Raw genomic sequence first — 15,622 nt, 5'->3', positions numbered from 1 at the left:
TTTTAACAAGTAGCAACAGCTTTATAATTCAGCTGAAATGATTCTTATGTATTTATGAAGTTGATTATCAAACAATTACGGGTATGAGCAAAAAGATATGCTTAAGAGTGAATAGTGTGATGACTAGAATGATGCTTCATCTTGCAAAAAGCAGTACTTAGTCTTGTCAGTCAAGGGTAAAACCAAATTTAGCTAATTAAACTTGCTGTTTAGCTTTGGTTAATAGAATTAAAGCTGTGAAAATTGGTACAGATGACTACAAACTAAGCAACTGCGTTGCATAGCCTCTTAACCATTTATAAAGGCCAAAGACGGACTTATGAACTGATCCTGAAAGTCTAACTGGCTAATACAAGAGGGGGGGTGAATTGTATTTGAGGTGAAATCTAAGAACTTTTACGGAATTTAACTAAATGAAATAATGACGAGAGAAAATATAGGCTTTTCTAAATTTCCACTATGTAATCAAACTTTTTACAAGTGAAGATTCTAACCCGTTAACAAGTTCCACAAATTAGGAACTTGTTCCCAACTCTCACAGAAGCCTTCAGCAACGAAGCTTCCTTGACCTCACTTTACAAACTCACAATCCCAACCCCAAAGTGCTTGAATACAATCTGTGATTACAAATATCTATTGCACTCAAGAATATAAGAAGGATAATAACTCTCTTTATGTTATTAGATGGCTACTGGAATTTTTATGCTCAAGAGTTGTTTTTTGCTGAGATAGTTTGCATGAGTATTTATAGAGAAGGCTTAGTCATTAACCTCCACTATAATCACGTCCACATGCCAACACCCCACTAACAACTTGTGGAATTATCTTGACAGATGGTGATCATGAAGGAGGTTTCCTAGCCTTATCTCACTAATCCACTATCTCAACAACTTGATAAACATTAGCTATGATAAACCGTATAATCAGCGATTTTCACAAAGAAAACTGCTTGCTAACTTTATCAAAAGTTTGTTTAAAAAGATTATCAAAAGTTTGTTTAAAAAGATTTTATTTGAAAAGATAAATTAATTATTTATATTAAAACAACTAGATAATTATCTTCGATAATTTTCTTTATTCGAAAATAGATGACTAAATAAAACTTTTATAAATTATCTTTTCTTTAAGAAATTATCTTTTAAAACTAACTTTTATTCCAGTAGTCTTTTTAATAACATAAGTCATTGAGTTCCTTTCCGACTTTATATTATTGAGTGCTCACAATTAAAACTAGAACGTGAGATTTGCATGAGGCTTTTTAGAGAATGCTACTCCGCATCCAAGTTCCTACTCCGGAACGAACTTTGCTTGAACCCTTTATTCACCAAAGACTCAAAACAATCATTAGTCGAGTTTGTCAATTTGTCCATCAAAACCAAAAGGCTCAACAAATTCCCCCTTTTTGATGATGACAAACATTGACAAACTTAGGTAAATAAAATCATCCAGGCATGCAACAAAAATTTAAAGCAAGACATGAAAACAAAAAAACAAACAGAGTAATTAAAGAACTTAGAAAAATACTAAAAAGTATTTATTTTAAAAAGACTGAGCAAAAGAAAAAATTAACAAAGACTTTAAAAAACTTAGATTACTAGGACTTTATTGAGTTAACTGAACTTAGCAAAAGTTTGTACCTTCGATGTGTGAGTTCCTTGGTAAACACCTTAGCCGCCATGAAGTTTATCTTTTCCCCCTTTTGGCATTATCAAAAGATTGAAAAAAAAACATTTTGCTATACTCCCACTAGACTACGTAGGGAATAGTGAGCTCAAATAATGCAAGGCAAAAATAAGTTAGGTACTAAATTATCAGCAAACACACACAATCATATGAGAAATACGAGCCAAGTTCCCATAGACAAAAATCAAAAGCAGGAAAGAGTAGCAAGAGTTAAAGATTACAAACTGAAATCCAAATGAAACAAGCAAAAGCAAAAGAAATTAAAAGTGACAAGTTCGAAATTGCAATTATGGGGAATAGGTAGGTTCATCAGCTGGGGTTATGGGGTCATTAGAAGCTTCTTCCACTTCTTCAAAAGCCACCCTGTTAATCGTCTCCAATATCTCCTGAGTGCTGTGCAGTATGGTCTTCTCAGCAGCATCAACCTTGTTCTCCATCCCAGTAAAACTAGTTGCCTGAGTGTCTGCCACAGCCTGCACTTGGCGTTGAAGAGAAGTCAGCTGCTTTGCCATTTCCTCCAGCTTTGTGCTCACTATCTTTATCAGCTGCTCCATTTCTGCTTTCACCTGTTGAATATCAAAAATAGAAGCATTTGTTCCAGAGAAGGCAGCAAAGCCTGTAGGCTGTGATGTAGGAAAAGCTGGGGAGGGAGAGGGAGAAGTCTGTTGTGGAGGTGAAACAGGAGTGGAAGAGGGTTTAGCTTGTTTTGGGGGGGAGTCATGAACAGAAGATGGCTCAGAAGCAAAAGGAACCTGTGTAGGGGTAAAATCAGGGTCAGAGTGATCTGAAGAACTAATGTCTTCAATAATCACAGGCTTTAGAGTAGAAACAGTAGGTTTGACAATTTTCCTCTTACTCCTCCTGAGTTCCCCTTTAAAAGGGAGGTCAAGACTCTCACTTTCTGAACTAGATTCCCCCTCACTCTGAGTCTCCTCTTCTTTCTCAGATTCTGCCTCCTGTGGTTCCCCCTCAGAAATTTCTTCCTCCTCTTTGTCTTCCTCTCCTTTTTCTTTACTTTCTTCTTTTTCAGATTCACTTTCCTCCTCTTCTGACTCACTTGTATCTCCCTCTACAACCTGTGTTTTCCCTTTTCCACTATTTTTCTCCTCTCCTCCTCTAGTCAAGAAAGTAATTATCCCACTCTCAAGTTTAAGGCTCAGGCGAAGCAAAGATTGCTCCGAAAGAATGTTCTCAGGTTTAATATAAGTGGGTGACTCACTTTCAACATCAATCCCAAAAGACTTAAACAACACAGTAAGGAGAGATCCATATGGAATAGTAGTTTTAGCAGCATAGAAAACCAAATGTTCAATCATCAGTTTTGGAAAGTTTATTTTTATTTTCCGAGCAAGACAAAAGATGATGGTTGCATCTAGTAAGGATACTGTGCTTCGTTTTTGCAAACGAGGAACAATGCCTCTCCATGTGAAATTGAACAGTAATTTGTGAAGAGGAGTGAGTATGTTATGATGTGAAGTCTTGCTTTTCGGGTTTCCACCTATAAATTTGATTATTCTATTCTCATCATAATGCCCAATTTGCACAATTTGTTTGTGTTTTAGGTACGAACTATAGCCAGAGGTGGGGACTTGAAACAAGTTCCCTAAATATGCAACATCAAAATGAATGTGAGTATCTTTGACTGTAGCCGTGCATACGCCATTGTTGTGTTTGAAAGTATTTTTGAATTCAAACAAAAGCTTAGGGTAAATTGGGTAGTGAGAGCAATTTTGGAACAAATGCACCCATTCTTGATAATCAATTAAGGAGATGAATTCGGAGAACTTACTTGTCGTACACCAGTCATAATTGATGTGATAGCCGTGAGTGTAGTTCCAAGATGGAAACTTTTGAGAGCTTCGCCTCTTTCTGTCACCTCCTTTCACAGTTGTAGCCTTTCTCTTTGTTGGAGCTTGAGGGTGAACGACGACAAGTGGGACTGGTTCAGGGGAGCCGCCAGCAGAGGAAGGTTTCCGGGTTTTTGGTGGTTTCGGTGTTGAGTTTAGGTTGGTTTTCATGGTGATGAAGGTGAGTTGAAAGGAAGGAGAAGATGAATAGTGTGAATAGGAAGGAGAGAGAGTGAGGCCGGTTTTATGAGGGTGTATGGAGAATTTAATTTGATGTGATTGATGAGGGTGGAGTGTTAAAGGAAAAAGAGTTTAATTTGATGTGATTGATGAGGGTGAGAAAAAGTGACGGTTTATATGGTGAGGTAGTAGAGTAGTTTTAGGGGTAGTAGGATTTTAATAGGGTGAATTAATTGCAACTTTCAAACTTATCACAATAAAAGATAAACGTATAAAAGATAAGAAATATACGGAAGGTAAGGAGTAGTGAATATACTAGCTCCTTATCTTACGAAAAAAAAAATCTTTTTGTATTTTTGAATTGTATGAGGAATAGAAAAAGAATTGAACATAAAAAGTAAGGAAGGAAAAAGATAAGAATAAAAAATAAGGAAAGAAAAAAATAAGAATAAAAATATAAGAAAAAAAAAATAATAACAAGAAGGAAAACAGATAAATATTAAAGAAGATAGATAAGTGCAAATTGATCGTAAATTATGATGATAATTTACGTGATCATAATACAGAGAATAAAGAATGATGAAAAGGGAACTTGAGACAACATGGCTCAATATTTTTATCATATTAAAAGTATGTATAAGTGACTTTTCAATACTTCACAAATCTTTCCCCTGGGTAATTTCAGCTGTGTTATGCACACAAGATTGAGCATAGCATTGTTAGTTACATCCGATTTTACCTTAGGGGTTCCAAACAAAAATCACTTGAGCCGTAGCATTCCCAATTCCACACGCATCTTTTCAAACTTGTCTCTGCTTAAAGGCTTAGTTAATATATCAGCAATTTGACATTCAGTAAAAATAAAATCTAGCTTAATTAAGCCCTTTTCAACATTATCTTTCAAAAAGTGATGCCTTACATGTATATGCTTAACTTTAGAGTGTTGTACTGGATCTTTAGAGATGCAAATGGCACTTGTGTTATCACAATGAATAGGAACGCACTCTAAAATAATGCCATAGTCACGCAACTGTTGTTTTATCCATAGCAATTGAGAGCAACATGCAGCAGCAGCCACATATTCTGCTTCGGCAGTGGATAGAGCAACAGTGTTTTGTTTCTTGGAACTCCAAGAAACCATGCAAGAGCCTAAGAATTGGACCATACCTGACGTGCTTTTACGATTTACTAAATCTCCTGCATAGTCAGCATCAGCATATCCTCTTAGGTCAAATGAGTCACTTTTTGGATAGAACAGACACAAGTCTTCCGTCCCTTTTAAGTATCGTAGAATCCTTTTGACGGCTGTTAGATGCGATTCCTTTGGATCTGATTGAAATCTTGCACAAAGACCTACACTAAACGAAATGTCAGGTCTGCTAGCAGTTAAATATAACAAGGAACCAATCATACCTCTGTATTTTGTTTGGTCCACACGAGTTCCCTTGGGGTCTTGGTCCAACCTTATGGTTGTTCCCATGGGAGTGTGGTTTATCTTTGTGCTTTCCATACTGTATTTTTTCAATAACTCCTTCACATATTTCTGCTGATGGATCATTATTCCTTCGTTAGTTTGCTTAATTTGGAGCCCAAGGAAGAAGTTGAGTTCCCCCATCATGCTCATCTCAAACTCACTACTCATTAAATCGGCAAAGTACTTGCACAAGGATTCATTAGTTGCACCGAAAATAATATCATCAACATAAATTTGTACAATTAATAAATGAGTTCCTTTTGATTTTAAGAACAAAGTTTTATCAACTTTTCCTCTTTTGAAATCATTTTGTAAAAGGAATTTAGAAAGTCTTTCATACCATGCTCTTGGAGATTGTTTTAATCCATACAGTGCTTTAACAAGCTTAAAAACATGGTTAGGAAAGTTTGGATCCTCAAATCCAGGTGGTTGTTCAACATAGACGTCTTCCTTTAAAAAACCATTTAAAAAAGCACATTTGACGTCCATTTGATAAAGTTTAAAACCCATAAATGCAGCAAATGCAATTAAAATACGAATTGCTTCTAATCTAGCTACAGGAGCAAAAGTCTCCTCAAAATCGATACCTTCCTGCTGATTGTAGCCTTTAACAACCAATCTTGCCTTGTTCCTTAAAATTTTGCCATGTTCATCTAGCTTATTCCTGTATACCCATTTGAGACCAATAACCTTTTGATTCTTTGGTTTAGGTTCAAGGTGTCACACTTTGTTTCTTTCGAATTCATTTAATTCCTCTTGCATGGCAACAATCCAATCAGCATCTTCCAAGGCTTCTTTGTGATTTCGAGGTTCCAGTGTTGATAGGAAGGCGTTGAATGCACAAAAGTTTCTCAGTTGGGATCTCGTCTGAGTTCCCTTGCTTAGGTCACTTATAATTTTATCCAGGGGGTGTGACCTTTGATGTTTCCATGGCTTTGGTTGGAATGATTGAGCTGGTATAAAAGTGTTATTTTGAGTTGCTCTTTCTTCCATTTCTTCATGGTGTTCAGCTTCTGCATTTGCTTCGCCTTCTGTGTTTTCTGTTTCTTCTGTATTTTGAGCAGAGGCTTTAGTATTATTTGGAACTTCAGTAGGTTCCTTATCAGTATTTTCAGTAATTCGAACAGGCTGCTTTCTGGGAATTAATTCTTCATCTTGGTCTGTTGAACGAGTGAGACCAATTTCAAAATCTTCATCTTCATATTCCTGTATACAATCATAATTATTAGTTTCATCAAAAATCACATGTATACTTTCTTCTACACACATAGTCCTCTTATTGTAAACTCTATAAGCTTTACTATTAGATGCATATCCTAAAAAGACTGCTTCATCACTCCTTTCATCAAATTTTCCAAGATTTCTTTTATCATTATTGTGAACAAAGCATTTGCATCCAAAGGCTCTTAAATGAGCAATATTAGGTTTTCTCCCTTTTAACAGTTCATAAGGTGTCTTGTCCAACATTGGTCTGAGCATGGCTCGGTTGATGATATAACATGTTGTGTTGACGGCTTCTGCCCAAAAATTCCTTGGAAGCCCACTTGCTATTAGCATTGTTCTTGCCATGTCTTCCAATGTTCGGTTCTTCCTCTCAACCACACCATTTTGTTGTGGTGTTCTTGGCGCTGAGAAATTGTGACTTATTCCCTGTTCCCTGCAAAATTCATCAAACTTGGAATTTTCGAATTCCGTACCATGGTCAGTTCTCATATGAATAAGTTGATTACCTATTGATTTTTGTGTCTTTTTCAAGAAAGTCATAAACATATCAAAAGTTTCATCTTTACTATGTAAGAATATGACCCATGTAAATCTAGAATAATCATCCACAAGAACTAAGACATATCTTTTTCCACTTCTACTTTGAATTCTAACGGGGCCACACAAATCCATATGAATGAGTTCCAATGGTTTTGTGGTGCTTACCATTTTCTTTGATTTAAATGATGATCGAACATGCTTTCCTTTGATGCAGGCTTCACAAATTTTGTCATTTAGGAATTTGATAGAAGGTAATCCGATTACCAAGTCCTTTGACCTTAATTTGTCAAGCAATGAAAGACTAGCATGTCCAAAACGTTTATGCCATAGAAGTGGATCATCCTCAATAACACTTAAGCAGGATAGATTGTATTTTGGAACTTTGTTAAGGTCCACGGTATACGTGTTCCCTTTACGAGCTCCTTCCAAAACGATTTTTCCAGTGTTATTGTTGATGATTTTGCATTTTTCAGAAGAAAAGCTTACAGAGTTTCCTTTATCACAAAACTGAGAAATACTGAGTAGATTATGCTTCAAACCCTCGACTAAAAATACATTGTCAATTGTATGGGAACTTGACCTTCCTAATTTGCCAACAGCAACAATGTTGCCTTTCTTATTGTCTCCAAAGGTCACCGTTCCCCCTGTATAGGCCGCCAGTGAGAGAAATCTGGATTCATCTCCTGTCATGTGCTTAGAACAACCGCTATCGAGGTACCACTGGTTGTTCCCCCTCACTGCGACCTGCAAAAGAAATTAAGGGTTAGTAGCAGGCACCCTTTCATTCATGGGTTCCTGTGTTGACACATTTGAATCAGATTTCTTCTGCCAAACATAGTTCACATTCTTATTGTACAGATTTGCTTTCTTAGTACATTCTTCACTGCGATGTTCCTTTTTACCACAAAAAGAACAAACGGTCTCACTAGGTAAGTTCACATATTTCTTTTTCTTTCCAGTGGACTTCTTCTTATGAACATAGCCTAGACCTTCTGTTCTTTTTGTCTGAGCTTCCTTTACCCACTTGGGAACACCCGTGCTTGCTGTATTTTTACTTTTTCTTGCAATTTTTAGGTCCTTTTCTAGTTTCTCATTTTTATCATTAGTATCCTTTATCTCTTTCTTAACATGCTCTAGTTCATTATTAAACAAGATTAAAGGAATTTCAGTAGACCTGCAAGAATCAATGTTAGTACACAGCATTTTATATTGAGTCAATTCAATGTTCAGCATGATATTCTCACTCTTGACTCTTTCAAGGGATTCTTTTAGCATAATATTTTTATCTAACAATTCAAAGAATCTGCCTTGAACATCATTTCTTAAGCTATTCAGATACTTAACATGATCTCTACAAATTCCAGTTGCCTTTTCGGCTTGCCTTAGTTTTGCACATAATTCTTTATATTCATCTAAGGTTTCTAACAATAAAGAGATTAACTTATCCTTTGAGAGAGATTTCAAATAACTAGGTTGAATGACTACCTCATCATCATGCTTTGCCATTAGACAGAGATTTGCTACTTCATCGTCTGTGTGTTCCTGTTCCTCTTCTTCGGAACTTGATTCTCCCCACGTGGAAATCATTGCTTTCCTGAAATTTGTTTTAGAAAAGTTAGGCTTGGAGTTTCTGTTTTGATCAGCTTCTTTTCCCTTGCCTTTCTCAGATTCCCATAATGGACACTCTTTGATGAAGTGGTTGGTGCTTCCACATTTGTGACAAGAAGACTTGGCTTTGGATTCCTGATTTCTTTTACTGTATCCTTTCTTCTTGTCTAAAAACTTGTTGTTACGGTAGAATTTTTTCAGCCTTCTCACCAACATTGCAGCTTCTTCTTCATCAATGTCAGACTTCTCTTCGGATTCTTCATTAGCTCTTAGTGCTAGCCCTTGACTTTTGACAGTCTCCTGAGTCCGATTGTTCGACTGGATCTCGTGGGTAATGAGGGAACCCGCAAGCTGTTCCAGATTGAACTTGGTGAAGTCTTTTGATTCCTGCACAGCTGCAACCTTTGCTCTCCATCTGTCATTGTCTGGAAGACTTCTTAAGACCTTTCTGACCTGCTCATCTATAGGAATTATCTTACCAAGACACGTTAGTTCGTTAGTAATACTTTTAAATCGAGTAAACATGTCTTTTATGGATTCTTTGTTTCCCATTTCAAAGCGCTCATACTGAGATAAAAGAATGTCTATTTTGGAACGTTTAACATCTGACGTTCCTTCATGTGTAACTTCCAGAAGATCCCAAATTTCTTTTGCGGATTTGCACCCTTTGACACGAGTATGTTCATCGGGTCCAAGTCCCCAAATTAGAAACTTTTTGGCAGTAGCATTCATTTCTAATTTTTCGAAATCAGTTTTTTCATATTCATCCATAGGTTTAGGGATTACCTCATTGTTAGCATTCGTTTTTGTAATTTCGTAATCTCCTACTTGTATAATCCGCCATACCTGATAGTTTTCTGCTTGGATAAAGATTTCCATCTTATCCTTCCAATAAGGATAATATTTGCCGTTGAAGTATGGAGGCCTTTGAATGGATGTACTCCCGAATTCCTTTTCCTCTGTGTAAGCCATTTTCCCAGGAACTTACTCAACAGGGTTGCCTGCGTGCTCTGAGTTCCCGCTCTGATACCAACTGAAAGTCTAACTGGCTAATACAAGAGGGGGGGGGGGTGAATTGTATTTGAGGTGAAATCTAAGAACTTTTACGGAATTTAACTAAATGAAATAATGACGAGAGAAAATATAGGCTTTTCTAAATTTCCACTATGTAATCAAACTTTTTACAAGTGAAGATTCTAACCCGTTAACAAGTTCCACAAATTAGGAACTTGTTCCCAACTCTCACAGAAGCCTTCAGCAACGAAGCTTCCTTGACCTCACTTTACAAACTCACAATCCCAACCCCAAAGTGCTTGAATACAATCTGTGATTACAAATATCTATTGCACTCAAGAATATAAGAAGGATAATAACTCTCTTTATGTTATTAGATGGCTACTGGAATTTTTATGCTCAAGAGTTGTTTTTTGCTGAGATAGTTTGCATGAGTATTTATAGAGAAGGCTTAGTCATTAACCTCCACTATAATCACGTCCACATGCCAACACCCCACTAACAACTTGTGGAATTATCTTGACAGATGGTGATCATGAAGGAGGTTTCCTAGCCTTATCTCACTAATCCACTATCTCAACAACTTGATAAACATTAGCTATGATAAACCGTATAATCAGCGATTTTCACAAAGAAAACTGCTTGCTAACTTTATCAAAAGTTTGTTTAAAAAGATTATCAAAAGTTTGTTTAAAAAGATTTTATTTGAAAAGATAAATTAATTATTTATATTAAAACAACTAGATAATTATCTTCGATAATTATCTTTATTCGAAAATAGATGACTAAATAAAACTTTTATAAATTATCTTTTCTTTAAGAAATTATCTTTTAAAACTAACTTTTATTCCAGTAGTCTTTTTAATAACATAAGTCATTGAGTTCCTTTCCGACTTTATATTATTGAGTGCTCACAATTAAAACTAGAACGTGAGATTTGCATGAGGCTTTTTAGAGAATGCTACTCCGCATCCAAGTTCCTACTCTGGAACGAACTTTGCTTGAACCCTTTATTCACCAAAGACTCAAAACAATCATTAGTCGAGTTTGTCAATTTGTCCATCAAAACCAAAAGGCTCAACAGATCCTATGCCATTTATTTTTCTCGGATATGAAGAGATGATTAAACTCACTATTCACTATGGAATTGTGAATTGATCCTACGCCATTTATTTTTCTCGGATATGAAGATACATTTGATTAAATTCACAATTCACTATGGAATTATGAATTGATCCTATATATGCCATTTATTTTTCTCGGATATGAAGATACATATGATTAAATTCACAATTCACTAAGGAATTATGAATTGATCCTATATATGCCATTTATTTTTCTCGGATATGAAGATACATATGATTAAACTAACTATTCACTATGGAATTATGAATTGATCCCATGCCATTTATTTTTCTCGGATATGAAGATACATATGATTAAACTCACTATTCACTAAGAAATAATGGATTATTAAACTCACTATTCACTATTATTTACGGCCATAACTTTGTTTACTTCATCCGTATCTTTATCACTTACTCTCCTTGGAATTTATATTTACTAATGCATAATTTTGAGCATGATTTTTTTTTTTTAACATATATGGAGTAATGGTAAAAAAAGTTATAAAAAGTTATATTTTGAAGATATATACTTGTATAATGAGACATGTCTATATCAAGTTATATGAATATGAATCGCATGTATAGTTAAAAAAAAAGTTTTGATTATAAATAAAAGCCCAAATTAAAATATGCAAGTGTATACGAAGCATTAAAGAACATAGGAAGTACTCCGTAATAGATTTTAATTATACTGCAAATGATACGCGAAAGGCAATGTCAAAACTTGAAATTGAGAGATTAAGCTCCATGGATTCTAATTTCACCTTCATAACTCCCATTTAGAGCTAAAGTCTAGATAAATTCTCTTAGTACGTATTTCCTATTGCATTAATCAAAGCTGGCTACAACTTGTATGGCTGCATCATCACTGAGCTCAACATAACGAACTATAATAATTAATTACAAAATTAAGCATCATATTCATATTGGTTGAATTGTTATTCTCGTAAAGTAAGCTTTTAATTCATGTCAAAATAAAGAAACAGATCATCTCTTCCTTGGATTCCAATTTAAAATACTGTACAATACATTATGCCAGAAATATTATTAACAATAACTTTTTTATTTTAAAAATTCATGAACTTTTGATAAATACAAGCTAAATCATAATTATGAACAAATTGTACTGTTATTAAATTTTTTATTTCCAACCGTATTGTTAAATAAAGTCAACTACGCAAGTGTAAGTTTATGACTCATTTTGAAGAAATAAGTATAACTTTTGACCCAACATCTTAGGAAGATACTAGCTTAGTAATGTAATGTTAAACGGTCAACGCCTAAACATCTATAAAAGTCGTTGTTGGTTTGGTATTTTATATCACTCATCAAGTCTTTCTTCTCATACTATAACATTAATACATAAGTTTCTTAAGATTAGCAAGACTTGAAACATCAGAAAAATAATGGCTGTACCCAAGATCATTTATCTTGGGTTCTTAGCTTTGTTGTTGGCTGTTGTGGTCGAGTCACAATCGTCTTCTGGTGCATCTTCAGCTGCATCATCTGCTGCATCTGCTGCATCGTCTGCAGCATCCTCAGCAACATCAACAGCGTCATCATCATCATCATCGTCAGCATCATCAGCCGCTGCTGCAGCTGCAGCAGCTGCTGCCGCAGCAGCAGCAGCATCTGGCTCCTCGGCTGCAGGAGGAGGACAACAATCAAGCTCCCATAACTCATCATCAACCCCACCAACACCGATATATTACCCAACACCTTCAACACCAACACCTAAACCATCAACCCCACCAACACCGGCCACACCTAAGCCCTCGACTCCTACCCCAGCAACCCCAACACCAAAACCCTCTACCCCATCACCAAAACCCTCTACTCCTAAACCTTACACTCCTCCTAATTCTAATGCTGGCTCTAGGAATAGAGCTAGATGCAGAAACAAGAATTACGGACAATGTTACAATCAAGAGCATGTTTGTCCCGCTAACTGCCCTACTTCGTGCCAAGTTGATTGTGTCACTTGCAAGCCTGTCTGCAGTAAGTCATATATTACTCTACTAAAGAATACATATTACCATAACACAAGCTTACAGATAATGCCAACTATAAATTTACTCCAATATTAAAGATTAAGTTATATTGGACATACATTTATATGATAACTTTTTATTAGTAGCTAGTAGAGGCATACATAATTTGACTATTTTGTAATTTTTGTTCAATTTAGTAGTGTTCAACTCTTTTTTTTTTTTAAATTTTTTTGTGTGTACAAATTACTTTTTGCATTGTAGATTGTGACTATCCAGGAGCCGTATGCCAAGATCCTCGCTTCATTGGAGGTGACGGTATCACCTTCTACTTCCATGGAAAGAAGGATAAACAATTTTGCCTAGTGACCGACCCCAACCTTCACATCAACGCACACTTCATAGGAAAAAGAAACGCAAACATGGGCCGTGACTTTACATGGGTCGAGTCCATTGGAATCCTCTTCGACAACCACCGTCTATTCTTTGGTGCTAGGAAGACCGGCACATGGGATGATGCCAAAGACCGCCTCTCATTGGCCTTCGACGGAGAACCCATATTCCTTGAAGAGACTCTAGGCTCTCAATGGTCATCCACCTCCATGCCACAAGTCACCGTAACAAGGACTAGTGAAACCAACAACATTGTTGTTGAAATTCCAGGAAAGCTTAGGATCACAGCTAAGGTTGTACCTATTACTGACGAAGAATCTAGGGTACACAACTATGACATTACTGATGAGGATCGGTTTGCTCATCTTGATCTCGGGTTTAAATTTTACTCATTGACCGGAAAGGTTGATGGTGTATTGGGAAAGACATACAGGAATGATTACGTGAGCCGAGTGAATATGAGGGTAGCCATGCCGGTTATGGGAGGAGAAAGACAGTACGCAACTAGTAGCATTTTCGCCACCGATTGTTTGGCTTCAAGGTTTGTTGGTGGACAAGAAGAGACTTCAGTTGAAACCATGGAACTTGCTAGCATGAACTGTGCTAGTGGTATGAGTGGACGTGGTGTTGTTTGCAAGAGATAACTCATCAACATAATTTTATGATCTTTGAAATTTATAGATTTCTAAGATCAAATCATTAATAATGTCAATTTACAAGGCTGAAAGTCTTGAATTTTATTTAAGATTCATCAATTTGTAATAAGGTGACTCTACATTTACATTAATACAATACAATACAATACTATTCAATATTTTGTTTAATTACATACGAGTATATGGCCATATGTGTGTATTAATTACAGGTCACAGTTCTTATTATCAATTAAGTTTTTTTAGAGCAAGGTAATTAGAGGTGACAAACAATTCACTCTAATAGCAAGCCAAGGTTTGATCATGTCAACCAATCAAGATTTATATGGCATTAGGTTGGATTTTTGAGTTTGTTTGAATTTAAATTTTACCTTCAATATTCCCGTCCAAAAAAAAATATAGTTCAATATTAGTCACATATCAATTTCATATCATATGAGTGATTAATGATTGGGTTAAAAATGTGCAACACATCTTTTTAATGTAGTTCATTAAAATGGAAGTTGATAAGGACATAAGGTAAAAATAATATAGGTCATTAGTGCATGATCACGCAAGCTTCATTTGCTTTTATTTATTTATTTATTTTGTTACTATAGTTTAGGATAAGCAAGGACTAACCCATTCCAAAGCTTCAAGAAGTGGTTATGATCCCCTCCAAATTCGAGGTCTAAACACCGAACCTAGGATAATCCCAGCAGCTTGTTAGATTGATTTGTAGCAGCTAGAGACACCACCCACGCCTTTTTGATTGGGTTGTACTAAAGAAACTTTCATCATCGAGCTAGGGACAACTTTATTACCTATCGTGACATGAAACATTGTAATTTGATCAACTTGGCTTGACAAGAAGTAATGTTTGAACGTGTTATTGACTAGACATATACTTCGTATGTTTCTAAATAAGATAACTTATTCTACTCCGATCCGTATATTGTAAGGTATTAAAAATTACATTGATAATGATTTTACTACAATATCATAAACTTGATAAATCCTAGGAAAGAGAGATTGATCGAGGGATGAAGTGATAAGAGGAATTAATTTCCTTCATTTAATGTTTAAAATTTTTGAAGAAATTTATCTCACGGCCTTTAATCCTAGCTAGTACGAAAATTTTGAGATGTTTTTGCTAGTTCTTTTTTTTTTTTTTTTTTTTTTTTTTGGTAAAGAAAAAAAAATAATGTTTTGCTAGTTTAGTAGGAGTAGAGTTTATTATTATTAGTAGAATTTTTTTTTTCCAATTATTATTATAACTCTGCTCTTTTTTTTTTTTTTTAAATTTAATTTAATTTAATTTATTTAGTTTTTATAGCAAACCTGCAATGGGCATGGACGCATGGTGGTGCATGTTGTCAATTATTTGCTTTTTATTATCTTTTCTATTGGTCAAACTGACCCTAATATTAAAAACCACTTAACCTTAAGGATTGAATGTGCTTTTCTTTCCATAAGATCAATCTCAATTAGTTTGATACAATAGTGCTACTATGACTTACACATATGGTTTAGATTCAAGACAAGATTTTTAACAAATTAACACTTTGATTATACTGAAAGTGAGGAATGTCTAATGCCCCCCACCCACACCCAAAACAAAAAAAAAAAAAAAAAAAAAAAGAAAATTTAGCTAATATCTTTACAAACAATGTTACTGATGTTACCTATGATTAGATTCCTGTTGGCCAATTTTTTTTCGAATCAACTTACTTTTGTTGAAATTAAGTTAGTCTATAATTCAGTTAATTTGACTTTTATCAAACAAAATTAATTATTACTCCGTATTTATTAAAATAATCATCATCTAATCAAAACTTAGTTCCATTGATTAAAATTAGGTTTAATGATAAAACAAATTATAGTTGATTACAATTTTTTTTTAATTAGGGTC

General features: G+C 35.1%; 1 protein-coding gene across 1 annotated transcript; it reads left to right on the top strand.

Moving 5' to 3' along the window:
* The first annotated feature begins 12,017 nt into the window (after nucleotides 1-12,017).
* Nucleotides 12,018-13,902, top strand: LOC110738876. Its single transcript, XM_021919327.1, has 2 exons — nucleotides 12,018-12,695; nucleotides 12,950-13,902. Exons 1-2 carry the CDS (start codon nucleotides 12,104-12,106, stop codon nucleotides 13,720-13,722), a joined length of 1,365 nt encoding a protein of 454 aa, XP_021775019.1. The 5' UTR covers nucleotides 12,018-12,103; the 3' UTR covers nucleotides 13,723-13,902.
* Nucleotides 13,903-15,622: the final 1,720 nt, after the last annotated feature.

Source organism: Chenopodium quinoa, unplaced genomic scaffold (assembly GCF_001683475.1).
Source record: "Chenopodium quinoa cultivar QQ74 unplaced genomic scaffold, ASM168347v1, whole genome shotgun sequence".
In the NCBI taxonomy this organism is placed as follows: domain Eukaryota; kingdom Viridiplantae; phylum Streptophyta; class Magnoliopsida; order Caryophyllales; family Amaranthaceae; genus Chenopodium; species Chenopodium quinoa.
Note: the sequence above shows the minus strand (reverse complement) of the source record. Positions and strands in the feature narration are given on the sequence as shown.

Coding starts and splice junctions, on each gene's coding strand:
- LOC110738876 (XM_021919327.1), top strand. CDS start 12,104: ATGGCTGTACCCAAGATCATTTATCTTGGGTTCTTAGCTTTGTTGTTG. Junction 12,696..12,949: donor CACTTGCAAGCCTGTCTGCA/GTAAGTCATATA, acceptor TTTGCATTGTAG/ATTGTGACTATCCAGGAGCC.